General features: G+C 51.4%; 1 protein-coding gene across 3 annotated transcripts; it reads right to left on the bottom strand.

The window, feature by feature from the left end:
* Positions 1-958: 958 nt before the first annotated feature.
* On the bottom strand, positions 959-27984 carry PER1 (period circadian regulator 1). Of its 3 annotated transcripts, none has more exons than XM_083377628.1 (23): positions 27948-27984; positions 27195-27616; positions 26184-26282; positions 25004-25158; positions 24045-24166; positions 22687-22888; positions 21503-21548; positions 21035-21177; positions 19061-19139; positions 17903-18009; positions 16508-16661; positions 15712-15820; positions 14722-14841; positions 14322-14430; positions 13865-14021; positions 12893-13020; positions 11775-11978; positions 9505-9726; positions 8183-8925; positions 6954-7113; positions 6559-6751; positions 6156-6306; positions 959-1650 (listed from the first exon to the last, which is right to left on the bottom strand). In XM_083377628.1, the coding sequence occupies exons 2-23, from the start codon at positions 27437-27439 to the stop codon at positions 1423-1425; spliced, it is 3876 nt and encodes a 1291-aa protein (XP_083233754.1). In that variant the 5' UTR covers positions 27440-27616; positions 27948-27984; the 3' UTR covers positions 959-1422. The 3 variants fall into 3 exon arrangements, with proteins under 3 accessions (XP_083233754.1, XP_083233756.1, XP_083233755.1); XM_083377629.1 differs by lacking the exon at positions 959-1650 and adding an exon at positions 4519-4749; XM_083377630.1 differs by lacking the exon at positions 11775-11978.

Here is a 27984-nt window from a genome sequence, read left to right as displayed (position 1 = left end):
TAGGAGGAAGGAGGAGGAAGAGGAGAACTGTGGGGTCCTTGGTGCTCTCTGATCTTGGTGGTTTCCTTGCAGATGTTTCACAACCCAACTAGGCAGCAGCATCAGAGCTAGAAGAAAAGTTGGGGGGGGGGGGTTTGTTCTCTGTTTATATACGTTTGTCACCACCAATTCAGACAGGCAATCACACAGTACACAAAAGCCCACTGTTGTGATTCAGGGTCAGCCTGTGGGTTCGGCAGTTGGGTCGGACGAATCAGGAGGAGGGGGGTGTTGAAGACCTTGCTGAGGGGGTTGAAGATCTTGCTGATGAGAGCCCTCAGCCAGGCCCCTCCCACCTGGTCACAACGCAGACCCAGCTGTGTGAGCCTGTCAGCGTGGATGAAGATGACCCACAGCTGGCCCTGTTCAAGGACGCCCGACGCAGGAGGCAGTCAAGTAGGAGAAACAGAGGAAGGCAGTGGGGCTTCTCGGAAGGAGGCAGAGAGAAGCTACGCCCTGAACTCTTTATAAAGGGAATGTGTGGGAAGGGCTGGTTTGCTGAAAGCAACCGCTCAGATAGTGTTTCAAAGCTCCTGTATCTTGGTTCGTGTCTTGTTTGTTTTTGTAGTAATAAATGTGGCAGACGTTATTCCAGCCTCTTGCCGTTTGTAAAGGGGTCGTCCCTGCTTTTGTTGCAGGGCCGGTAGCAGGCTGGTACAGAACACCCACTCAAGGAACCACCAAGAACAACAATAGTCCCACTGGCCCTGACACATAAACAGAAAGCAAATCCCCACTCTCTTCTAGCACTGATGACGCCCCCTAGTTGGGTCACGAAACACCTGCAAGGAAACGAAGAAACCCCCCCCCCCAAGGACCCCACCGAGAAAATCTCTTCTGGGGAATCTCTGGGCAGCTTCTCGGACCTCGAGCTAAGAAAAGTTGTGGCAAAGGGGACAAAAGGGGATGTGTCGACATCTCGCTCTGCAAATCACCTCTTTTATTATTATCATCGTCATCATCACCATTTATTACTATGTTCAGCGCTGCCAGCCAGGCCCCTTGCTGGGACTCGGCTGCGGTTATCCGTAAAAAAAACAAAACACCAGTAAACAACCAATGACCAATTGTCAAAAATAAATACATAAAAACTCAAACTACCCCTTTCCCAATTTCCTGGGCCCTCTGGGTCCGCACCCTCCTGAATGCCGCGAGGATCAAAGCGGCTGGTCCAGTTGAAGGAGAGGAGGGTGCCAGCGAAGGGCAAGGGGGGCTATCCCTGGAGACCCCGCCAGTCCGGAGGTTCTGGTTAAACAAGGCAACAACGGGGTCCTCTGTGTGGAGAGCCCCGCCAGCTGCCTCGGGGTCTGACACCTGCCGCTCAGCAGCGCCTCTCCTCGTGCGAGCAACCTCAAAAGGTGTGTAGTAGTCCTTTGCCAGGGCTTAGCTGGTCCCTTGCGCTTCTGCGTCTGACGGGTGCGGCTGGTCCTGATTCTCTCCGGCCTCCTCTTCCTCCATGGCCATTTCCAGCGGCAAGGAAGGCAGAGGGAGCTGGGCCCCGGGGCCCTCCTCCATCGGCTCCAGCATGCCGTTCAGGTCCATGTCCTGGATCTCGACGTCATAGAGGGGGGTGGCCTGGCAGGCAGCATTGCTCTCGCACTCGACGCAAGCCTGAAGGGGAAGAGAAACAAAACCCCACCCCGGAGGGGGAGGAAGACGAGAGGCGGGTTAGCTTATGGTGGACTAGGTGGGTCAGGGCTAGGGTTAGACATCAGGGTTATATTTTAAGGTTTAGGGCAGGGGTCCCCAACCCTCGGTCCATGGACCGGTACCAGGCCACACAAATCTGGGGGATACAGGCAGCACACAAACCCACACAGGAAAACCTCTCTCCACGGAACTGGTCCCTGGTGCCTGAAAGGTTGGGGACCTCTGCTTCAGGGCTATGACTAGGGTTACGTTTAAGATGTAGGGTTAGATTTAGGGGGGTTAAGATTTAGAGCTAGGCAACCTCGGCTCTTTTATGACTCGTGGACTTCAACTCCCAGAATTCCTGAGCCAGCATGGCTGGCTCAGGAATTCTGGGAGTTGAAGTCCACGAGTCATAAAAGAACCGAGGTTGCCTACCCCTGGGCTAGGGCTAGGGCTAAGGTTAGGGTCATGGCTAGGCTTAGATTTAAGGTTCAAGATTTAGGGTTAAGTTTAATGTTGAGGGTTAGGGCTAGGGTTAAAGCTAGGGTTAGGTTGAAGGTTTTACTTTTAAGGTTTAGGGCAGTGGTGGCAAACCTTTTAGAGACCGACTGCCCAAACTGCAACCTAAAACCCACTTATGTATCGTCGGGTACCGGGTGGGCGTGGCCCGTTGGGTGGGCATGGCTGTGGTGGTAACGGCAGACTGGGTGGGACTCAAAAGTTCAATCAATCAATTCCAACTTTGCGAGATTTTTTCTCCGTGAGAAATTGACATTGATTGAACGAACCTTTTTTTTTTTTTTTTTTTGCACACGGTGGCCTAAAGCGAAAAGGTTTTATAAAACCCAGCTGAAGGCCTAGGACTGGGGCAACGGTGCGTGTGCCCACAAGAGAAGGCTCTGCGTGCCACCCGTGCCGTAGGTTCGCCAGCACAGGTTTAAGGTTAGGGTTTTATTGGTTTCCCAATTTAAAAGCTATATATTTAGAAAGCAGCATGGTACCTGGGTAATCGTCAATTGAATAACAGAGTTTTCAATACATAGTTCGGGCTACATTGTCATAGCATCCTTCTCTATTTCCCTTAACATTCAATGCAGCGTGTTTAAACTAACGATTTTTTAAGAATAGCATGGTGAATTAAAACAACATTTATCAGTCCAATTTCAATAAAATATATCCATGTCCTGTTATTAAATTTTATCTAATTTTGATCTTATCGTATTCAAATTTAACCTTTAATAACATCCCAAATGGTATTCGCAACCCAAATTTCCCTTATTTTATTACACCAAAGATTGTAACATCTAACATACACACACCATAGTTAAGACTCTACCTAATCAACATTCTCTATTTCACATTTTAATACATCACAAGTTACCAATAGGACAACTTATATTTATCAATCTTATAACCAAACTTATAACCAAAATTTTAACAGCCAAATTTCCATGATGTCAATGTATAAATTATAATGCTTGAAATAAGCCTAATCAGTACTTAAACACATTCTAATTCTATCTCATAAACATTTTTCTATTTCAGATCCTAATAGGTCACTGATTACTAACAAAATGGCCTGTAATGATTCTCTAGAAACTCAATTTTTTTAAAATCTAACTCTGGGTTTCTTTTTTTTGCCAATCGGGTTTCCAGACCAAAGACTTTTAGACTGCCAAATAGATCTCCGTGCATATTATTTGTACCAGAGGCGGCCATCCAACCATCAATAATGCACAAAGTTTATACCATTTCTACTCATTGTATTGTTGCCCTGTTGATTCCACTCTATTTGCTCTAATATCTAGTTGACTGTCTAGTAGGCTTTCCACAGGCTGTTGGTCTTCGGCGTCCTCCATGTTGGCATCACTATCTTGCGCATAGTATACTTCTGGAATTGTAGGCTTAGAAAAAGGTCAAAAGTTGAGTATTAAGTTTTTCCATAATTTGTTCTTGGTCTTTTGGGTTGTCTGTCTTAGTAATAGTTTCTCGTACTTTTTTTTAAAATTGTAGGTTCTTTGAGTGGAATCAAATTTTGGATATTATTTTCTTTCAGTGCCTTGTTGTTGTTGCTTATAATTCCTCTGCCTCAATAGTGGTTCCTTCCAATTTTGTGGTATTTTGAATTGTAAATTCTTTAGTTGAAGTCTGGGTTTCAGTTTGTGAACTGGAGTTGGCACCTAAATTTTTCAGCCTGGAGATAGACATCTCAGTGACTTTATAGACTGTTTCAAGTATAAGCTTATAACCAAGAGAGGTTTGTGGCTGATTAGTCTCCATTTTGTAGTAATTATAGATAGTCCTTAGTGGAGGCAAATTTTCAAACAAAAGTCAGTTAAGTGTCCACCTCCACAGGTCTAAGCTAAATTCATCTCCAGCTGTTTCATGTTTTTATCTTAATGCCAAGGTCAGTTTCTCAATAATATTAACTTGCTGTATCAGGCATGGCCACTAGAGGTCCCCAGAGTACTTAAAATCTTTTTTAGACAGAGTAGATTTTATCAATTTTGAGTCTTTTTACTTATTTCTTTTTTGTCCCCTTTTTTAGTCAAATAGGTAGAATAAGTCCATTTCTGTGAGTATAGGAATTTTGGGCCAAAAATAGAAAGGCAGTAAGTCCAATTAATTAGTATTTAGTTCAAGGCTTTTTTTCCTCTCCCGATGTAGACAGACGCCACCATTAAGGAGGGTGGGGGAAAAAAAAATCCCTTCCCTCTCTCCTCGCAAGGGGAAGCAAATTCAGGAAGCTTTTACCAGGAAAAGGTAGACAGTCAGGAAAAGAAGAAGGCAAATCTCACCCAGTTAAGTGCTTTGTTGTAATTTTGGCTTCGACAGGAAACGGCTGAAACGATGGGCCATGGGAGTGGCCGATCCTTTCTTCGTCGGTTCGGAGAGTTGCTCCAAGCCGACGGGAGGGCCGCCGCCCTTCTACCGCCGCTCGGAATCCTCTCCCCCGCTCATCGCCCCTCCAGGGCGACTTTCGACCCCTTTACAGGGGTCCCTCAGCGAAGAAATCCAGGCGACGCGAGGAACGTTCCCCTCGCGCGTCTGGCCATGCCGGGATCCGGAACCGGAAGCCTAAGGTTAGGTTTAAGGTTTCAGGTTAAGGTTAGGTTTAAGGTTAAGGTTAGATTTAAGGTTAGGTTTAAGGCTAAGGTTAGGTTTAAGGTTAAGGCTTAGGGTTAAGGTTGGGGTTAGGTAGCCGATATTCTACAGGTGGTCCTCAAATTGCGACCATTCACTTAGTGGCACTGAAAAAAGTGATATCTGGTCATCTTTCACACTTACAACCGTTGCACCATCCCCATGGTCACGTGATCAAAATTCAGAGGCTCGGCAAGTGGCCTGTACTTGTGACGGTCGCAGCATTCCAGCATCACATGATCTCCTTTTGCAACCTTCTGACAAGCAAAGTTAAAGGGGGGAAGCCGGATGCACTTAACAAATGTGGTTACGGACTCCCTTAACAATGGTCGTAAGCCGAGGTTTTCCTGTATGTGCCTAGAGAGCCGATGACAGATAGCGGGAGAACCGCGGTTCCCTTGCTTTAAGTCAATAAATCCACTGAGGGTAAATTAACACTTGTGCGCTAAACGACCTAACAGGGATGATTCTCCACAATATAAAAAAGACGTTGAGACTCTGGAAAGAGTGCAGAGAAGAGCAACAAAGCTGATTAAACAACCTAGAGAGGCTAAAAGATACGAAGAATGGCTGTAGATATTAAGGTAAAGGTTCCCCCACACATGCGTGCTAGTCGTTTTCAACTCTAGGGGCCAGTGCTTGTCCGAGGACGTCTCCGTGGTCATGTGGCCGGCATGACTAGACGCCAAAGGCGCACGGAACGCTGCTACCTTCCCACCATAGTGGTCCCTATTTTTCTACTTGCATTTTTACGTGCTTTCGAACTGCTAGGTTGGCAGAAGCTGGGACGAGTAACAGGCGCTCAGTCTGTTATGCGGCACTCGGGATTCGACCCGCCAAACTGCTGACCTTCTGATCGACAAGCTCAGCATCCTAACCCACTGAGCCACCACGTCTCCCTGTAGATATTGGGTATGTCTAATTTAATAAGAAGGACTTGGAGGGGCGGGGGGGGGGGAGACATAACATCTTCCAATATTTTGAGGGGGCTGCCCCAAAGAAGTGGGGGTGTTCCACCTATCCTCCAAAGCGCCTGAAGGCAGGACAAGAAGCGACAGATGGAAACCAAGAGAAGCAACCTGGAATTAAGGAGAAACTTCCTAACAGCGAGCACCATTTTGCCAGTGGAACTTCTTACCACCAGAAGCTGTGGGTGCTCCATCGCTGGAGGTTTTCAGGAAGAGACTGGACAGCCGTTTGTGTGGAATGGTATAAGGTCTCCTGCTCGAGCAGAGGGCCAGACTAGAAGACCTCCAAGGTCCCTTTTGACTCTGTTATTCCAGTGCCCCCTCGTTGCTCCCGCCGCCCCTCCCTCACCCGGGCGCTGCCTATCGCCTCACCGTGACGTTGATGGCTTTGGGCAAGAGCCCTTTCTGGACCCAGCTGTGCACTTCTGCCAGCTCCTTCTTCTGCTCTTCCGTGAATCTCGGCTGTTGCTTCTGCAGCTGTTTTAGCTTCTCCCGATCCTCCCGGAGGACCGTCTCCATGTCCCTGCGGAGGAGACAAGACGGTCAGAAATGCCACAGAACTGGCCTAGGAGCCAGAAGTGACACCCCCCCCCCCGGTCCCCCAGACTTCAACCCAAACTAAAGCAAGCAAAAAACCCCCTCTCTAATTCCAACGTTCCCCCCTTAACGATACCCGGAAAAGAAGCTCCCGTTTTCTTCCCTCTCGGCGAATGCTAAATCTGGATCCCGAGAGGATCGAGAGAAACCCGAGAAGCACCCGTGGGAAATGGCTCACCTGGCTGGGAGCTGATACGTCATCATGACCTTGTCGTCGGTGTTCGCCATCAGCAACCAGATGGGATCCTGGAGGACGTATTTGATGAAGTGCTCGTTGTCCTCCGCCTCGGATCGCTGCTTGGCCCGTAAATCGTTCTCGGACGAGTCGACGCTGCCAAAGTATTTGCTGGTGTTGCTACTCTTGCTGCTTGCTGCAGAGAGGGGAAACGAAGCGGTTTGCATACAGGAAAAATTCTCCCCCGTAGTGGGAAGAAAAAAAAAGGCACCCAGCAAGCAACTGCTGGTGAAAATCTCCTGAGAGCAGGATTTCTGGTTCCAAAATGGAGCCCGGTTGGCGGCAAAGTGTCGGAGGCTCGCCCGGATCATCCCAGGCAACCCGGTTCCAGGACTTACTGGTCCCGCTGGCAGAGGTGCTCTCCCCGTTGGATCCCAAGCCCATGGAGCCCGAGGCCGCCGATCCAGTGCCCGAACGAGAATCTTCTTGCAGGAGGAGATCCAGCAGGTCACTGGAGCTGGACAAAGCGTCGTTGTTGGAAGAATCGTGAGCTTCCACCTGGAAGGGGAAGATGGCCCAGGTTAGGAGCAGGAACAAGCATCCTCCTCCAAGACCAGGCTCCTTTCCGGCAAACCCCGGAATCACCCGTTCCCACGGCCGCTGTTCCCTCCTTGCCACCCTCCTCGCAATCTCGATCTCCTCGTCCAGCTCACATTGGAGCAAAAACTAAAACTTTTCCCGTTAAGAATCTCACAAGATTAAGTAAGTCCCGGATTGGGAGAAGCGACTTTTTCTTTAATCGTTTCGGGTGGACATGTGATAAAAGCGCAGAAACATCAGAGTAGGGTTCATATTTTAATGCAGAAAATCCTTAACGTGAATGTGAAGATTAAACCAGAAACTTTCTTTCTGGGTCTAATGGAAAAAGACTTTTGAGGGGGGAAAAAAAATTTTTTGGAACTCTTCGATTTTATATCGTTAACGGCAGCAAGACTGCTCTACGGCCCAAAATGGAAGGATGTTTGCGATTCCCCCCATAAACGGATGGCTACAAAGACTGACTGAATGAGCAGAGACGGCTAAATCGACTGTTTTGATGAAAGAATATTAAGTACTTTCGTTTCTACCGCTTAGGGATTTGGGGCTTGAGGTGGGGAAAAAAGGGATCTTTTGATTTTGGCTTTTGCTGATTAGATTGATTAGACACGGCTAGTTCATACTACTATAGAAATGTAAAAAGGTGAAGATCAATGTTCAACGTAATGGCCTTATTTTACTGCAACAGAGGGAGTCAACGCCTTTTTTCTTCTTTTCCTTCCCCCCCATTCCCACACTTCTCTTTTTCCCTTTTGTTCCCTATTATTCGCTTTTGTATCTTCCTATTTTACGCTACAAGCCAATTAAAATCATAAAAACAGAACGGTGACGTCCCAGATTTGGATCGTACAGAATGAACCTGCAACCGACTCGCTGCTAGGATTGGAGGCACCTCGGCGGCCGAAGGAAGGACAGGCCATCCCCGCGGCCAGCGAGGACCGCTCTCACCCGGGATCAAAGATCTGACTTGTTCCCAGGAAAGGGACATGCTCGGAAAGACCGAGAATACTTTAGCCCTGGCGCCGCTCACCATGCAGGTTTCTTTCGGAGGGCCGAGCTTGTTCACCAAGCCCTGCCCGCCGGCCACTCCAGCCCAGTCTGCGGAGGTGCCGGCTGGTCCCGCTTGACCGCTCATGCTAGCTTCTTGCCGGTCACTCGGCTTGGGGAGTTCTTCCATCTGGAGCAGGTTCAGCTGCAACGGGGAGCTGCAGCGCGACTCGAAGAGCGGGGATTCGGCCCGCTCGGGCTGGCTAATGGAGTGTGGGGTGGAAGAGGGGGAGGGCACTTGCAGGCCGGCTTCAGGCCCGGGGGCCAGCGTGGTGCTGCCCGGCTGCGGCGCTGCGAAGGGGAAAACAGGTCCGCCGGGAAAGTACGTCTGGGGGAGGGGGCTGTTGATCTGGGGGAAGACGTAGTTGGGCAGGACGAGGGCCACCATGGGGGTGACGAGGGAGGTGGGGAACTGCGGGGCTGGCAAGGGGGTCTGCGAAGGCTCGGTGGTTGGGGGCACCGTGGGGCGAGGGGGAAAGACAGGGATCGGGTAGGTGGGCATAACGGCCGGGTAGGATATGTTCGGGAGAGTGGGCGGAGAAGGGCCCGAGGGGGGCCAAGAGGGGGCAGCTGGGGGGGAGGGCAGCTGGGGGGGCGACCCAGCTGAGTTCTGGGCAGAGCTGCAGTTGTCCGAGGATTTGTTCTGCCTGATGCGCTTGGCCTTGGACTTCCAGCCACGGACCCGGCCGCTCGACCCACGAGGTCCCTGGCGCAGGCCTCTGGATCCTGGAGGAGCGAAAGGGACGAAGAAGATGAGGAGGAGGAGGAGGAGGAGGAAGAGCAGGAGGGGGGAGCAGGAAAGAGGAAGCAGAAGGGAGAAGGAAGAGGAAAAAGAGAAGGAGGGATAAGGGGTTGGATGAAGAGGACGAAGGAGGAGGGAAGAGGAGGAAGAAGAGGAAGGAAAGAATAAGGGGGAAGAGAAGAAGAAGGAGGAGGAGAGGAGGGCTGTGGGGTCCTTGGTGCTCTCTGAGCTTGGGGGGGTTTCCTTGCAGACGTTTCATGACCCAAATAGGGAACCTCATCAGTGCTAAAAGGGAGGAGAAGGAAGGAAGGAAGGAAGGAAGGAAGGAAGGAAGGAAGGAAGGAAGGAAGGAAGGAAGGACTGTGGGGTCCTTGGTGCTCTCTGAGCTTGGGGGGGTTTCTTGCAGACGTTTCATGACCCAACTAGGTAACATCATCAGTGCTAGAAGGGATTGTGAGGGGAGGAGGAGGAGGAAGAAGCAAGGGAGGGGAAGAGCGGATAGAGGAAGAGGAGGCTCCACCCTCCTCCCATCCCGTGACTGCCCTCCCCTCCTCCAGGGTCACCTCGCTCCTCCTGGACCCGGGGCCGGTGCAGCTCCTGCCAGCTGGGCCTGGCGGGGGAGCTGAAGACGCGCAGCTGACTGAGGTTCTTGAAGCGGGTGAGGAAGTCCTGCTCCTCCTTCTGCGTGTGGACGGACAGGACCTCCTTGGTCAGGCCCACCCTGCGGTACTGCTGCTCGCGGTCGGGGGCCACGCTGGGCGCCGTCTCCTCCATCATGACGATATCTGGAGAGGGGGAGGGGGAGGAGGAGGAAGAAACAGCCAAACGGGAAACAGGGAGGTCAGCCTCTCCACGGCTTTCCATCCTCCCGGAAACACACCATCCTCCGTGTTTACACAGCTGGGTCTTCCTTTTAAATCAGCTAGGTCCTCGATTGACGACGACACCATAATAATAACAATAACGAGGAAAAGAGAAGGAGGAGAAGAGGAGTAGGAGAAAGAGAAGAAGGAGGAAGAGGAGGAGTAGAAAGAGGATGAGAAGGAGGAAGAAGAGGAGGAGGAGGAGGAGGAAAAAAAGAAGTTGGAAGGGACCTTGGAGGTCATCTAGTCTAACCCCTCTGCTCAGGCAGGAAACCCTATATACCATCTCAGACAAATGGCCCTCCAGTCTCTTCTTAAAAACGTGAGCCCCAAATCTCCCGTTGCAACAGTTCTTACGCGGGTTTTGACCCATTTTGCAACCTTTCTCACCAGGGGATTTTGAGGGGGTGGCGGTGGTGGTCTGTCACAACTTAGCAATCGTTTGAATTTATGAGAGACAGCCCCTCCCTCAAAAGAAAGTTACTTACGACAGCGCCCGAGTGTCTTTCCCCGCCTGAGCAGGGGGTTGGACTAGATAACCTCCAAGGTCCCTTCCAACTACTATTTCTCCTCCTCCTCCTCTCTCTTCATCATCAGCATCAGCATTGTTATATTATTATTATTATTATTATTATTATTATTATTATTATTATTATTATTATTAGTATTCTTATTATTATTATTAGTATTCTTATTATTAGTAGTAGTAGTAGTAGTAGTAGTATTAATTATTATTATTAATTATTATTGTTATTATTTATTGTTATTGTTATTGTTATTATTATTAACTGTGATCTTCCAAAACCCACATCCCCCTCCCACGACTGGATGTTCACCAACAGCCCACCAAAATAATAAAAATAAACAGCCGACAAGTCATCCAGTTGCAATGAGTCCCCAAAGCCAAATAGAGACCCCCATGATAGGGGTGGAGCGCGGGGGGGGGGAGGGTTTGCAGGTAAGGACCCCCATGAAGAAGTGGGACCATGGTGATGGGCCAAATGACTGGCTGAACTTAAATTCTCTCCAGCATTCATTTTACTTGTTTTTGATTTTCTTTTTTGATTTTCTTTTTTTCCCTTTTTTTTAATTCAATTGTATGGTTTTTGATTAGCTGCTCCTGGTAGGAATCGAGCTAGTCCAGGGGTAAGGCAACCTTGGCTCTTTTATGACTCGTGGACTTCAACTCCCAGAATTCCTCAGCCAGCCAGGCTGAGGGGAAAGGGAGAGGTTTCCAAGCTGAGCCGTGGCTGGCTGAGGAATTCTGGGAGTTGAAGTCCACGAGTCATCGAGGGGGCCATAGTTCCTAGGATTTGTTCCCTGGGAGGTCTCCGCTCTCTGCGCCTAGGTCGCAGTCTCTCCGCCGTAGCAACCGTAGGATGGGTGGACTTCAACTCCCAGGGTTCCCCAGCCATCGTGGCAACCTTAAGATATGTGGACTTCAACTCCCAGAGTTCCCCAGCCAGCCAGTTAGCATTCCCCAGGCAGCTTACAGTTGCCATGATGCTGGCTGAGGAATTCTGGGAGTTGAAGTCGACAAGTCATCAAAGGGTCATAGTTCCCCCACGCTGGCTGAGGAATTCTGGGAGTTGAAGTCCACAAGTCATGAAGGGGCCACGGTTCCCCCATGCTGGCTGAGGAATTCTGGGAGTTGAAGTCCACCAGCCATCAAAGAGCCAAGGTTGCCTACCCTTAAAGCTAGTCCTTGACGTAGGACAACAGAGCCCAAAATTGATGTCGCTAAGCGAGACATTGGTCAAGTGAGTTTTGCCCCGTTTTGCCCCCCAAAATACCCAACTCTCCAACTGAAGACACCCCCCCTTCCCTCCATCAACCTGCCTCCCACCTCGACCCTTCCCAGCTCGTCTTCCTTCCTTCAAGAATCCCCCTCCTCCCCCCCCTCGGTGCCGCCCCCCCAACCTGCCCCGGCCTGGACGTTCCCATAAAAGCCAGGTGGGTGCGTCCCCTACCCGACTCCGGGGGCTTCTTGTCTCCCACGTGGACGATGGTACTGCTGAAGCTGCACTGACTGGTGACGGACACCACGCTCTCGGCTTTGCTAGGCAAGGCCAGCGGCGTCAGAGGGCCACCCACCACGGTGGCAGCTGCCGCCGTCCCGGGCTCTTCCCTCTCTGGCCGTCTGGCTGCGGCCGGCAGCCTCTCCTCAGGCACATCTGTCCAAAGAGACAGGGGCTGGATTAGAACTTGGGGCCAAGGGTGTGTGTGTGTGTGTGTGTGTGTGTGTGTGTGTGTGTGTGCTGTCCCAGAGTTTTTCTGAAACGCACCAACCAAAGAGACAAGGGCTGGATTAGAACTCGGGGCAAGGGGGTGGGGGTGTCCCAGGGCTTCTTGAGGCGCGCCAACCAAAGAGACGGGCTGGATTAGAACTCGGGGCAAAGGGAGGGTGGGGTGTCCCAGGGCTTCTTGAGGCGCGTCGAGCAAAGAGACAAGGGCTAGATTAGAACTCGGGGCAAGGGAGGGTGGGGTGTCCCAGGGCTTCTTGAGGCGCGTCGAGCAGAGAGACAAGGGCTAGATTAGAACTCAGGGCAAGGGAGGGTGGGGTGTCCCAGGGCTTCTTGAGGCGCGTCGAGCAAAGAGACAAGGGCTAGATTAGAACTCGGGGCAAGGGAGGGTGGGGGTGTCCAAGGGCTTCTGAGACGCGCCGAGCCAAGAGACACGGGCTAATTAGAACTCGGGGCAAGGTGGGTCCCAGGGCACGCCGATCAGCAGGGCAGAGACGCCGCCGAGATGCCAAAACCTTGGTTGGGTTTACCCCTGCGAGGCAGGCCCGGGGAACGGCCGGAAAGAGCCCTATCTGGGTGGATTCCCCCCCTCCAGCACCATGGGGAGATACCCCCCCCCTGTGGGGAGGGCGGCAGCAGAAGCTCTGGGGACCCCGAGGAGGAGCAGGAGCAAGACCCCGTCTCCGTGCCAGGCACAAAAGAAGGAGAGAGAAACAGGGAAGAGCTGGAGGTTTCGGGGTTCCCGAGACGGACCAGGGAGAAGCCCAGAAGCGGCACCTGGAGGAAGGGGAAACAGGGAGCAGCGGAGGGGTTTTTTTGGGGGGGGAGGAAGGGAGGAAACCCACCTTTGCTCTGTGCAGCCACCTGTTTGCACACTTTCTGCTTGTCGTCGTCCGAATTGGAGGTGGTGGTGTAGGAGGAGGAACCACACTTGCGTTTTACCCGGCTGGGGATGTTACAGCTTTCCAAATATCTGTAGGGAGGGAAGGAGGGGGGAGATGTGAAAGGACAACCAAGGATCAGGCACGGGTGCCCACGTGACGGACCAATTAAACTGCTTCATTGCTGCAAGCCTCTGCGCAGGAATCTTCTAACTGAACTGCTTTATTGCCGAAAGCCTCTGCGCAGGAATCTCCTACCTTAACTGCTTTATTGCCAAAAGCCTCTGCACAGGAATCTTCTAACTGAACTGCTTTATTGCCGAAAGCCTCTCCGCAGGAATCTTCTAACTGAACTGCTTTATTGCCGAAAGCCTCTCCGCAGGAATCTTCTAACTGAACTGCTTTATTGCCGAAAGCCTCTGCGCAGGAGTCTTGTAAACTGTTTTATCACTAAAAGCCTGTGCACAGGAATCTTCTATCTAAACTGCTTTATTGCTAAAAGCCTCTGCCGAGGAATCTGCTAACTAAATTGCTTTATTGCTGAAAGCCTCTGCACAGGAATCTTCTAACAGAACTGCTTTATTGCCGAAAGCCTCGGTGCAGGAATCTTCTATCTTAACTGCTTTATCGCCGATAGGCTATGCGCATTAATCTTCTAACTAAACAGCTTTATTGCCGATAGGCTATGCACAGGAATCTTCTAACTAAACTGCTTTATTGCCAAAGCTTCTGCGCAGGAAGAGAAATCAGGGCTGGGCTGCAAATGCTGCCCTTTTCTCAAAGGATGAGCAGCCGAGCAGAAATTGAGCGCTCAGCTAGGCCGGGGACAGAAAGGAGCCAGCACGGAAGAAGGGAGATCTCAGAGAGATCTCCAAAGACCGACAGCAAATCCTCTCGCCCCAACTGGGAGCACTGTCCATTTGGCCGAAGCCTTACCGGATAATGCCGTCCAGGCAGTTGATCTGCTGATAGGAGTAGTTGGAAGGCTCCTTCTGCACAGAGTCCTCGGAGGTGGCCGGCTTGCCCGCCCTCTTCTCCGTCACCCTCAAAATCTCATTGGATTGCCCGGCGTGACTGATGGGCGGATCCAGAGCTGGGAAGGCAAGGCGGAGAAGAGGAAGAACAACCTTGACTTGGGGAAGACCAGACCGCGAGGCAGGTGGAGGAAACGCAGGAGGAAAACCCCCTGGGAGTTTTTGGCAAACGTCAACCCGCATAAAGGCACTGCAGTGGCTCACGGGCTTGCGCGTGTGCAACGAGGGGGAGGAGGAAAACGGTTGGAAGCGGAGGAGGAGGAAGAGGAGGAGGAGGAGGCGAAGGGATTCAGGAGGAAGAGAAGAAATTAAAGGAGAGCAAGGAGGAGGAAGAGGATGGCGGGGGGCACTTTTCTTACCTGGCCGAGAGGCTCTGACGGGCATCGGCTTGACCCGGGACTCAATGAAGACTTGCTGGCCCTGGTTCTTCACCATGTGGACATCCTTGCAGATCTCCTGGAAGGTCATCTGGGATCCAGAGGCAGGCAGAGTGAGGACAGCCCCTTCCCCCAGAGCCTCCCCTCCACTCGTGGCCCTCCATCGCTCCAAAGGTTTTGGCAGGAGGCCTCCCTCAATCCCCAAGGTGGGCTCTTTCGTTGGGCTCCAGCTGGGGGGGGGAGGAGGAGGGGGTTAGGACGATGCCACCTGGAGCCCATGAGACCAAGCTGCTCGGGAGGAAAACCCCAGCACCACACACCCCCACCCCGAGAGGCCCTGGAACACCCCCACCTCCACCCTCCCGCGCGCGCGCGCACTTACCGGCCGGAGAGCCTGGTCCTCCTCTGGGGGGTTGCTGTCGCTGGAGGAGGCAATGCTGAGCAACTGCTCGCGGGAGGCCGAGCTGCTGCAAAGGCCGAGGGCGCCGCTGCTGTGCACAGGCTGGCAGGGAGACAGGAGCCGGGTAAGAGCCGACGGAGGGAAAGGAGGAGGGGAAAAGGGAGGGAAAAGAGAGGAAGGAAAAAAGGGAGAGGGAAGGGAGAGGGAGGAGGAAGGAAGGGGAGCGGAAGGAGATGGAATGAAAAGGAAGGAGGGGGAGGCAGGCAGAAAGGAAGGAAGGAGGGAGGAAGGAAAGAAGGAAGAAGTGAAAGGAAAGGGAGGGAGGAGTTGGAATGAAAAGGAAGGAAGGAAGGAAGGAAGGAAGGAAGGAAGGAAGGGGTGAAATGAAAGGGAGGGAGGAAGGAGATGGAATGAAAAGGAAGGAAGGAAGGAAGGAAGGAAGGAGGAAGGAAGGAAAGAAGGAAGAAGTGAAAGGAAAGGGAGGGAGGAGTTGGAAGGAAAAGGAAGAAGGGGAGGCAGGCAGAAAGGAAGGAAGGAAAGAAGGAAGAAGTGAAAGGAAAGGGAAGGAGGGAAGAGATGGAATGAAAAGGAAGGAAGGAAGGAAGGAAGGAAGGAAGGAAGGAAGGAAGGAAGGAAGGAAGGAAGGAAAAGAGGTAAGGAAGGAAGGGGTGAAATGAAAGGGAGGGAGGAAAGAGTTGGAATGGGAAGAAAGGAAGGAAGGAAGGAAGGAAGGAAAGGGAGGCAGGCAGGGAATGAGAGAGGAAGGAGAGAAGGAAGATAGGAAAGAAAGGAGGGAGGGAGGGAGGGGAAAGGAGAGGGAGGGAGGGAGGAGATGGAATGAAAAGGAGAGGGAGGAAGGAGAGAAGGAAGGGATTGAGGGAGGGGAAGGAAAGGAAAGGAAAGGAGGGAGGGAGGCGGAATGGAAAGGAGGGAGGGGAGAGGGAGACGGAGGGAGGGGAGGGAAGGCCTCACCTGCAACAGGAGACGATGGATCTGCTCGGAGAGCGCCTGGATGTCCACCTCCAGAGCCCTGGACTTCAAGACTTTGGGCGCCGTGAAGACGTCCTCGTTCAGGGGGCTCCTGAGGCCGGCAAAGGCGGAGGAGGTCAGGAGACCCTCTCATCCTCCCCCTCCTTCTACACTCCCCCCACTCCCCCCACCCAATTCCCGGGAGGAAGACGCCTACGGCCAGCCGCTCTCCTCCTTCCTCTCCATCTCACCCTCCCCTCCCCCCCCCTTTGCCGCCTTCCCCGCCGTCTTCCAGAAAGGCTGGGCCTGCAACTCCCAGAATCCCCAGCCAGCACAGCCAAAGCGGATCCTGGCTTGAAATCCTATCCGCTGTCGTTCCGCAGCTGCCTCTTGTTGCAATGTGTCTCAACCTTGGCTGGTGGAAGACGGGGGGACTACATCTCCCAGGATTCCCCAGCCAGCAACGCTGGCTGGGGAATCCTGGGAGATGTAGTCCCCCCCGTCTTCCACCAGAACAAGGTTATCTGGTCAGCCAAAGGACCTTCTCTGGCCCCATCTTGAAAGTCAGCTAACCTCTCCTCCCTACCCGGAAGAAAGTGGGAGGAGCTTAGCCAGGCACAGGACGATGGGGGTTGGGGAATCATCCCCCCGCCCTGGCTAAGCTCCTCCCCCCTCTCTCCTGGAGGCGGATCCCCGGCCTCCCTCTCCGCCGGGGGCTTCGTTCAGCCTGACAAAAGAGCGAGATAGATACACCCACCCACCCCGGTCCGGAGCTCTCTCACGCAGGTTTCGCACTCACGTCCGGACTTTGTGCCGGCCCATGATGAAAGAGACTTTGCGACTCCAGGGGTTGACGAAGCTGGACCAGCTGGTGTCGATGGTCACGTACTCGCCGTTGCGGGCGCAGAAGCGGATGGGCGAGTGGTCGAAGGGCTGACCGGCGTGTTGCAGGACTGGGGGGGGGAAAAGGGGAGGGGGAGAGAGAGGGAAGGGGGTCAGGGCAAACCGCAGCAGCAGCAACAACCGCTAGGCCGAACTTCCCGTAGTTCAAGCGGGCGCAGGGAGTCCTCGACTTACGACGACGGGAATCCAGGCTTTCCAATTGCTAAGCGAGGCGGTTTTTAAGAGACTCGCGCCCGGTTTTTAAAAGCGTTTTTGGCCGGGGTTATTAAGTAAAGCGCTGCGGTGGTTAAGCGAATCGCCTGGTCGTTAAATGAATCCGGCAGACTTTGCTTGTCCAAAGCCTGCTGGGAAGGTAGAGTAGAATAGAATAGAATAGAAAATAGGATAGAATAGAATTAGAATAAAAATAGAATAAAATAAAAAATGACAGAACAGACCAGAATAGAATAAGGAATAGAATAGAATAAGGAATAGAATAAGGAATAGAATAAGGAATAGAATAGAATAGAATAGAATAGAATAGAATAGAATAGAATAGAATAGAATAGAATAGAATAGAATAGAATAGAATAGAATAGAATAGAATAGAATAGAATAGAAATAAGGAATTAGAATAGAACAGAATAGAACAGAACAGAATAGAATTAGAATAAAAATAGAATAAAAATAGAATAAAACAGAATAGAATAAAAAAATAACAACAGAATTAGAAATAAGGAACAGAATAGAATAGAAATAGAATAGAAAATAGGAGAGAATGGAAATAGAATAGAATAAAACAGAATAGAATAAAAAATAATAGAATACAGTAGAATAGAATATAGGATAGAATTAGAATTAAAAAATAGAATAGGAATAGAATAGAAGAAAACATAGAATAGAATAAAAAATAGAAATAGAAATAGAAATAGAAATAGAAATTGAAAGGATAGGATAGGAGCGGACCTGGAAGGGACCTTGGAGGTCTTCTAGTCCAGCCCCCTGCTCAAGCAGAACAGATGACAAATGAAGGTGACAAAATGACTCCTGGGATGCCGCAACCGTTGTTAAATGGACACTGGTTGCCAAGTGCTCCCAGGAACGTGGGGATGTGGCAACAGTCGTAACTGCAAGGACCGGTCATAAATGCGAGGACCAGTTGTGATTCATTTTCCTCCCCCAGCGTGGTTCTAACTTTGAACGGTTGCTAAAGGAATGGTCGTAAGTCAAGGACTAACTTGTAATTGATTTTTTTTAAAAAAAACAACCCAGCTAAAACCTCGCATGCTGTGCATGTTTGTTCTATACTTACTTTTCTTGTGTATGGCCAGCATAAGGGGCCGGTCCTCAGGGTGCAGGTAGAAAAGGACAGGGGTCCCAACCAAGTCTTGGGGGAGGTAGCCAAGTAGGGGGGCAGCTCTGAGAATGAGAGAAGAGGCAGCCGTCAAGAGGGCTGGTCAGTATCCGAGGACCCAAAGAGGCTTCTTTGAATGGAGGCAGGAGGCAGCTGAACACAGACCTCAAGACTGCTGTGATTGGCCCAAAGCCACCCAGCTGACTCGCATGCCGAAGGTGGGACTAGAACTCACCGTCTCCTGGGGATTGGCCCAAAGTCACCCAGCTGGCATTTATGCCTAAGGCGGGACTAGAACTCACCGTCTCCTGGGGATTGGCCCAAAGTCACCCAGCTGGCATTTATGCCTAAGGCGGGACTAGAACTCACCGTCGCCTGGTGATTGGCCCAAAGTCACCCAGCTGGCTTTCACGCCTAAGGCAGGACTAGAACTCACCATCGCCTTGTGATTGGCCCAAAGTCACCCAGCTGGCTTTCATGCCTAAGGCAGGACTAGAACTCACCGTCGCCTTGTGATTGGCCCAAAGTCACCCAGCTGGCTTTCATGCCTAAGGCAGGACTAGAATTCACTGTCTCCTGGTGATTGGCCCAAAGTCACTCAGCTGGCTTTCATGCCTAAGGCGGCACTAGAACTCACCGTCGCCTTGTGATTGGCCCAAAGTCTCACCCAGCTGGCATTCATGCCTATGGTGGGACTAGAACTCACCGTCTCCTGGTGACTGGCCTAAATAAAGTCATCCAGGTGGCTTTCGTGCCTAGGGCGGGACTAGAACTCACCGTCTCCTAGTGATTGGCCCCAAGTCACCTAGCTCTCTTTCAGTCCTAAGGCGGGACTAGAACTCACCGCCTCCTGGGGATTGGCCCAAAGTCACCCAGTCGGCTTTCATACCTTAGGCGGGGCTAGAACTCACCGTCTCCTGGTTTCTAGACTGCTACCTTAACCACTAAGCCAAACTAGTCCGCGATGAGTCATAAACTGAGGATTATCTATCGCCTATAAAACCAGCAAAGGGAGACCCACCCACCCCAAGGTAATTGACCAACCCACCCCCCTCCTTTTCTATCAGGCAGCCCCTCCCAAGGACCCCCAACCACCCCTGCTAGCCCCCCCCTTACCGCTCATCCACGTCCTGAAACAAGCAGCTGGGGGTGTGCCTGGTGGTGAAGATCCGTTTATCGGGGGGGATCCTGGGGGCTGGAGGTGAGAAATTGAAGGCACAATGAAGGCAACTCGCTCCAGGAGCCCCCTGTGCGAAACCCACCAGCTTTTCACCTTTGAGGCTTTCCCACCCCCACCCCCACCCCGCTCTTTGGGAGCTTTTGCTCCCGGAAAAAAAATTGTGCGTTTGGTCTATCCTACGCAACGTGGAAATGGCTTTTTTTTTAAAGGAAAAAAGATTCCCTCCCTGCATGTTAAAAAGGCAGCGTGTCAGGGAGAGGGTTTATGCCTTTTCTCCCAGACCTGCTGGCTTTCTGCATGCAAGGACAGATTAATACGTGTCTTTCCTTTAAATCTGGAGCCTTTTGCTTTGCTTCCTTCTACGCTCTGCCTGCACCAAGGCAGAGCCCTCTTTCCTTCCCTCGCTCACCCTTTTCTCCTTCCCACCTTTTCCTCACTTCCATTCTCCTTCATCTTCCTTCCTTCCTCCCTTCTCTTCCTCCCCTCCCTCTCCTTCCTTCACTCACTCCCTTTCCTTCCTCTTTTCCTCCCACCCATTCTTTCTCCTTCCTTCCTTCCCTCCCTTTCCTTCCTTCATCTTTTCTTCCCTCCCATTCTTTCACCTTCCCTCCTTCCTTGGCTCACTCTTTTCCTTCCTTCCTCTTTTCCTCCCCCCATTCTCCCCTTCACCTTCCTTCTTTCCTTCCCTCCCTCCTTAGCTCCCTCCCTCCCTTTCCTTCCTTCATTTTTTCTTCCCTCCCATTCTCCTTCACCTTCCTTCCTTCCATCCCTCCTTCCTTGGCTCACTCCCTTTTCCTCCCTCCCATTCTCTTTCACCTTCCTTCCTTCCATCCCTCCTTCCTTGGCTCACTCCCTTTTCCTCCCTCCCATTCTCTTTCACCTTCCTTCCTTCCATCCCTCCTTCCTTGGCTCACTCCCTTTTCCTCCCTCCCATTCTCCTTCACCTTCCTTCCTTCCATCCCTCCTTCCTTGGCTCACTCCCTTTTCCTCCCTCCCATTCTCTTTCACCTTCCTTCCTTCCATCCCTCCTTCCTTGGCTCACTCCCTTTTCCTCCCTCCCATTCTCCTTCACCTTCCTTCCTTCCATCCCTCCTTCCTTGGCTCACTCCCTTTTCCTCCCTCCCATTCTCTTTCACCTTCCTTCCTTCCATCCCTCCTTCCTTGGCTCACTCCCTTTTCCTCCCTCCCATTCTCTTTCACCTTCCTTCCTTCCATCCCTCCTTCCTTGGCTCACTCCCTTTTCCTCCCTCCCATTCTCCTTCACCTTCCTTCTCTTCCTTCGCTCCCCCCATTCTCCCCTTCACCTGCCTTCTTTCTTTCCCTCCCTCCCTCATTATCATCCTGTTTTTCCTCCCTCCCTTCCTCTCATCATCCCTCTTTGCCCTTCCTTCCTCCCTTCCTTCCTTCCTTCCTTCCTTCCTTCCTCCCTTCCTTCCTTCCTTCCTTCCTTCCTTCCTTCCTTCCTTCCTTCCTTCCTTCCCTTCCTATGCCACCCTGGGCGGCTGGCAGATGGCAAAAAAAATAAAGAAAGATCAACAGGAAAGCCGTTTGTAAAAGTTTAAAACGAGCCAAATTAAAAATCTGAAAACCGGCCAACTTTCAAAAAAAATAATTAAAAAAAGAGAGTTCCAAATCTGGGCAAGGCCTCCGAGACCCACCCAGATCCACCCGACTGCTGGGGTACATGCAGGAAAGGAAGGGGGGGCTTGGGAGGGGGGCTTCCAACTAGTAAAACGGGATTCCCCGGGAAAGGCGAGAGAGAAGCCAGGCACGCCATCCCTGGGGGGACAGGACCTCTTTAACGCCACCCCTGCCAGGAAGCCCGAGCGGTGGGCACGGCTGCTTTGCGCCCCCAACCCAACTTGCTGCCTCCCCCACCCCCCACCCCCGGGATCCCTTTAGGCCCTCACCTTCGTAGCCCGAGTGGATGCGCTCTGCGATCAGCAGGCAGCAAGGCTGTCCCTGCTCGCTGTCCGAATCTCGCACCTTGGTCAGGTAAGGGGTCAGCCGGAAGGGGTAGTAACGCATCTCGCAGGCTCCGGCGTGGCCTCCGCTGAGAAACAAACGCCTGCAATAAGACCAAAGGCCAAAGGAGACCAGGAGGACGACGACCGGCAGAGGGAGAGAGGGCAGGGTCCAGCCCCTTCTGCCATCTTCTTCCCTCCCCAAGGGATTCTGGGAATCCCTTCCCGACTCTCTTTTTTTATTCTCCTCGTCCTGTTAGCCAGACTGTAAAAGGAGGCTCTTTTTAAGGCCGGGACTTTGAATCCGAAAGATGATTGGGGGGGCGGGGAGGAGGAGAGGGGGCATTTTTCAGCCCTAGGGCTGAGTTCGAATCCCGCCGGGGGGGCCACGGGCCTAAGGGAGACCCGACTCACCTGATGCGGCAGAAGAGGGACTTCTCTTGGGTGTAGTCCACGGCGGCTGCAGTTTTAAGAAAAGGGAGAAAGAAAATTGTCAGCCAGCGGTCAACAGCCTTGGCCTGACAAAATTTTTTTTAAAAAATGGGCTTTTTTTTCCCCCCCAAGAATCTCTCACTCGGGCCTCGAGTCTCGTCCGACTAGCAGCTTTTAAGGCAAAGAGCGTCCAGTCCAAAAGGGTTTAGATTTATTTTATTTTATTTTTTTAAAAAAAAAACACTTTTAAAAATATTGCTTTGGTAATTTTTAGGAAGAACTTCAAGGTAGTGGAAGCACTGGATATGCCTTCCTCCTCCTGTTTCCCGCACAACAGCCCTGTGAGGTGGGTTGGGCTGAAAGAGAATGATTCACCCAAGCTCAGCTAGCTGGCTTTCACGCCTAGGGCGGGACTAGAACTCACTGTCTCCTGGTAATTGGCTCAGTCACCCGTAATTGGCTCAGTCACCCAGCTGGCGTTCACACCTAAGGCGGGACTAGAACTCACTGTCTCCTGGTGATTGGCCCAAAGTCACCCAGCTGGCTTTCATGCCTAAGGCAAGACTAGAACTCACCGTCTCCTGGTGATTGGCCCAAAGTCACCCAGCTGGCTTTTATGTCTAAGGCGGGACTAGAACTCACCGTCTCCCGGTGATTGGCCCAAAGTCACCCAGCTGGCTTTCATGTCTAAGGCGGGACTAGAACTCACCATCTCCTGGTGATTGGCCCAAAGTCACCCAGCTGGCATTTATGCCTAGGGCAAGACTAGAACTCACCGTCTCCTTGTGATTGGCCCAAAGTCACCCAGGTGGCTTTTGTGCCTAGGGTGGGACTAGAACTCACCATCTCCTGGTGACTGGCACAAGCTCACCCAGATGGCATTCAACCCTAGGACTAGAACACAGTCTCTGGGTGATGGGCCCAAAGTCACCCAGCCGGATTTGGTGGCTAGGGCAGAACTAGAATTCCCAGTTTCTTCCCTCACTAACCTGACGCCTTAACCACTGAACCAACTCTCTTGGATCCAAACACCATAAAAAGGAGGACTCACGAGTCCATCATGTCTCCGGCCCCTCCTGCCTGTCTCTCAATAGCAGCGGTTCCAAGGCCGAAGCCCCCCACCCACCTACGCCAAGCTCCCCAGCCATCCTCCCCCCCCCACTTACTGGCAGAGGAGCAGGCGCTCCAGGAGGGCAGGTGGTAGGGAGCCGTGGAGCCGTAGAAGATGCTGACGTCTTGGGGGGCCAGGAACTCAGCAAACTTGGCCCCCTTGAAGACTTCTTTCTTGCAACGGAGGATGAAGGCCGCCTGGTCCGAGATGTAGAGGATTTTGCCCGTAGTGAAGGACACGGCAACCGTGAAGGTGTCCTGTGGTTGTTGTTTTTTTTGCAAAACAGAAGACAACAGGAAGGGTTGAGTTCGGCCATTTGACGACTTGTGGACTACAACTCCCAGAACTCCTCAGCCTGGTTTGAGCTATGGGAGACGCGCCCCAGAAATCGTGGCCATTTGACAACTTGTGGACTACAACTCCCAGAACTCCTCAGCCAGGGTTGAGCTATGGGAGACACGCCCCTAGAACAAGGGTTCTCCAATCTTGTGGACTTTACGACTTGCGGACTTCAAACTCCCAGAATTCCTCAGCCAGCATAGCTGGCTGAGGAATTCTGGGAGTTGAAGTCCGCAAGTCGTAAAGTCCCCAAGATCGGAGACTAGAAGATCTTCTGGGCCCAGAAACATGGAGTGGGGAATCAAGATGAACCGTTCCTAGCAGAGTCTAAGCTGGCTGAGGATGATGGGACTGGAGCCCAGCATATTTAGAGGCCACGAGTATCAGTTAAGACGGAGGAAGCCATCAGCCCCAAACGCCACGCCTTGGTCCTGATCCCAGGACGTGGCCACCATCAACAGTTGACCTCAAAACGAGAAGAAATCCTTCATTTTGGGCCTGCAACAAACTTGGGAGATAGCTAAGATTGTCCTCAACAGCATCCACGCTGTGGGTGGAATGAAAAGGCCCACCCCCCCAGTTTTGGACTCACAACTTTGTTGTGACAGCACACCAGCTCTCCTCAAAGATGGTGGAATGGACAGGTGAAGCCTTTCAGGCAATGTTTTACCTCAGGGAGTCCTCGACTTATGGGCAGAATTAGGACCAACACCTCCGCCAGTAAGGGATGCGTCCCTAAAAGAACGGCTCCCAATTTTGCAACTTTTTCCCCCTGCGGTCGTTAAGCGAATTATCATGTCGTTAAGTGACTCCCCCCCCATTGACTTTGCTGGTCAGAAGGCTGCAAAAGGGGTGGAAGCCATGTGACCCCAGGACGCTGCAACCGTCGTAAATATGAGTCAAGTTGCCCAGCGTCCGAATTTTGATTGCGTGACCATGGGGGGTGCCGCGACGGTCGTCAAGTGTGAAAAACTCTTTCCAGTGCCATTCTGATTCTGAGCGGTCACAAAGTGAGCTGTTGTAAGTCGAGGACTACCTGTGCCTGAGGACAAAGCTCAAGGCAGCGTCACTCACGGGGTTTTTGAGGGTGCATTCGGACGTGATGTTCTCCAGCTCCTCAATGGTGTATGTGGACATATCCAGGCTGCAGGCCTGGCTGTCATCGATGCTCCACTGCTGATAGTAATCCTGGCTTGCTAAACGGCGGGGAAAGAACAGGAAGAGTAGATCGGCGTGACAATGCTGGTTTATGAAATTTATAGGGCTGCCTGTCCCGCCATCGACCGTCGCCTTGTGCTGGGCCAAGGGCGTCTGCAGTCAGCCAGCCTGAAACTCCCGTTTTCCAAGGAGAAAATAACCCATCCACCACAGCCCCACACAGCAGCATGACACAAGGCCCTCATGATGTGAGGTTGTGGCTCCCTCAGGAAAGGCTGAGGCGGCTACTCGGAGCAGTGTGTCTCAACCTGGGCAACTTGAAGATGGCTGGACTTCAACGCCCAGAATTCCCCAGCCAGCCTGCTTTAAGCTGCGTGGACTTCATCTCCCAGAATTCCCCAGCCAGCCTGCTTTAAGCTGCGCGGACTTCAACGCCCAGAATTCCCCAGCCAGCCTGCTTTAAGCTGCGTGGACTTCAACTCCCAGCATCCCCCGGGCAGGATGCTTTAAAACTGGGCAGACTTCTGATTATAAAAGCCTGCTGGCGGTATGCTTGGGAACTGTCGGAAGCTCCCCAAATCCTCCAGCCAGTGTGCTTCGGGTGGGCTTCAACTCCCAGGATTCCCCAGCCTGCGTTGCTTTAAACTGGACTTCAACGCTCAGAACTATGGCTGGGGAATTCTGGGAACTGAAGTCTCCCCGACGTCTTAAAAGCAGCCCAGGTTGAAAAACCCCTTGAGATTTGAACATTCTGCCCCGTGCAAGGAGAAAAATAAAAATAAAAATAAAAATAAAAATAAAGACCTGGGCCAATTCTGTCTAAATGCCGCCGGTGAAGGCGCCTCTGCCCCCTGGCCGACGCGCCAAGGACCCACCTTGGACCTGTTTGACGCAGGAGAGGGCGTACTGCAGGGTGGCCAGGGTGCCCGACTTCCCCTTGCTGTGCTTCTCCAATGGAAGCCGGATCTTCATCTCTTTCAGCGCCTTCATAAGCGCCTTCTGGGTCTTCACCCGGGCCGACTGCTCACTGCTGCAGGGGGCGAAGATCGAGGGGCCGGTCAAAGCGGCGGAGCCCTTTTTTTTTTTGCAAAGGGCTTGCCCGGGACGGTTGAAAACCCCACCACCACCACTTTCCTCTGGCAGATTCACACACACAGGAAAAGAGTAAGAATAGAATATAAAATAAGATTGAATAGAATATAGAATAGAAATAGAATATAGAACAGAATAGAATAGAAATAGAATATAAATATGGAATAGAATAGAATATAAAATAGAAATAGAATAGGATAGGAACAGAATATAGAATAGAATATAGAATACAGAATAGAATATAGAATAGAAATAAAATTGAATAGAATAGGAACAGAACATAGAATAGAAATAGAATATAGAACAGACTAGAATAGAATATAGAATAGAAAAAGAATAGAATAGAATAGAATATAAAATATAGAATGGAATGGAATATAGAATAGAAATAGAATAGAATAGGAACAGAATATAGAAGTAGAATAGGAACAGAATATAGAATAGAACAGAATAGGAACAGAATATAGAATATAGAGTAGAAAAAACAGAATAGAAATAGAATATAAAATATAGAATATAGAATAGAAATAGAATAGAATAGGAACAGAATATAGAATAGAATATAGAATAGAAATAGAATATAAAACAGAATAGAATATAGAATAGAAATAGAAATAGAATAGGAACAGAATATAGAACAGAACAGAATATAGGATAAGAATTGGAATTGGAAGGGAATGGAATGATAAGGAATGGAATAGAATAGAATAGAATAGAATATGGGACAGGAATGGGACAGGATAGGATAGAATAGAATAAAAAATAGAAATAGAAATAGAAATACAGAAATAGAATAGGAACAGAATATAGAATAGAATATGGAATGGGAACAGAAACAGAATAGAATTCTCTCTCTCTCTCCCTGCTAAACATTCCCACCGCCCATCCTCAAGAACTGTGTTGTGCTCCCGCAGGTCTGCACCCCTGGGGATGGGGAGGCCTCACCTGTCCGTCCCACCTTACCTGCAGCCGCTGGTGGAGGGGTTGTCTTGCTCCGAGCTGCCGCTCAGGAGGCTGTAGGCGATGGAGCTGCTGGGAGGAGACGGGCTCTGCGAGTTGGAGCTGGAGAGAGATGGGGAAGGGGGAGGGGGGGGCTCGTTTAGGTCTTGGGGAAAAAAGCAATCCTGCATGCGGATATCCTGACATTCATTGCAGACCCCCGACCCCCTGCCAAGGTGGTCCTCGACTTAACGACAATTGGGAGCAGAACTTTCCTTGCTAAGTAAGGCTAAATGAGTCATCCCACAACTGTGCCTGAGTTCACGGCTTTTTTTGCCACGGTCGCTAAGGGAGTCACGCGGTCGTTAAGTGAATCCAGATGTCCTTCACCGACACTGCTTGCCAGATACAGGAAGGGAAGGTCGCCCGTGGCAATCCCCTCGCCCCAGGCCACGTGCAAGAACTGCCTGTCGACAGATCAACTCTGCCAGTGCCGTCATACGTTGAAGCAGCTGCTAAACAAATGGTCGTAAGTAGAGGACTAACTGCCGCATCCAATTTGGGGATGTAGCCCGGTGACCTTCTGATGATCAAGGCTTTACCAGGAGTCCTCAGCTTACCACTCCTCCTTTAGTGACTGTTCAAACTTACAACAGCACTGACAGAAAGGACTTAACGCTCGGTCCTCGCACTTATGACCGTGGCAGCATCCCCCAGAGCCACGTGATCCAAATTCAGGCACTTGGTGACCATTTACAACGGTGGCGAGATGTCCTGTGGTCCCAGCCAGTTTCCGTTGAGCAAAGTCAACGGGGCAAGCCGGATTCCCTTAACGACCGCACAATTTGCTTAACAACCTTCCCGGATTGGCTTAACCATCATGGCAAAAAAAAAAAAACAACAACAACAAAGCAAACCAGAAAAAGAAAACCAACCCAAGGCTGTCAAAATCAGACGCGACGATTCACTTAAGAACCGTCTCGCGTAGCAACGGAAAATCCGGCCGTAAGCCGAGGACCTGCTTCCCTCCGTTACCTCTTATTGCTCTCGGTGGTCTCCAAAAGGGCCGAGTCCTTCCCGTTGCCGCTGCTGTGTGAGCTGCTGTGAGAATCGCCGTGCGATTCGTTGCCGCTGGAGCCGTTGCTATTGACGTCCATGTCGTCGGTGGCCTGGCCCTGGGCGTCGCTCGCACGGGGCACCCGGGTCCTGCGGAGAGCGCCGGAGCTGCCGCCGCTGCTCTCGCCCCCGCTGTGCGGGCTGGATTCGCAACCGGCGCTCATGCCTGTTTGCGGAACATGGGCCTGGCCTCGGAGAAGCAACAGGCGCTAAACGCTATAAATCCCAGAGGGGGTGGGGGGAGGAGGCGGAGAAGAGCTCGCCGGCAGAACGTGAACCTCCTTCTTCGTAGGGAGGCCGAATGGGTCTTACTCGGGGGAAAACATTTCACCCGCGAAGACCTACCCAAAAAACAAAACAAAACAAAATCCAGAGTTAGAAGAAACGACAGAACGAGAATCCAGGAAATACTTTTTGCGGAAAGATCACCGCTTGGTGTCCTTTCCTCCAACACAATTCCCCGGCCAATGGGGTTCCTCGCGTTGCTAAGGTCAAAGGTGAGCCCGTCGGAACCTCTCTGATTTGCAATGCTGCTAAAACCTTGGGAACTTTTAAGACGGGCGGACTTCAACTCCTGGGGGGGGGGGGTTTTGAAACAAGCCCATCGCAAGATGGGCGGCAAATAAATTTGATCGATCAATTGGATATAAATTCAGGAAGTCCTCGGCTTACCGTTTGCTTAATGACCGTCCAAAGTTACGACAGCACT

This window comes from Vipera ursinii (genome assembly GCF_947247035.1).
Source record: "Vipera ursinii genome assembly, chromosome: Z".
Taxonomy (NCBI): domain Eukaryota; kingdom Metazoa; phylum Chordata; class Lepidosauria; order Squamata; family Viperidae; genus Vipera; species Vipera ursinii.
This window is presented reverse-complemented; position numbering and strand designations above follow the sequence as displayed.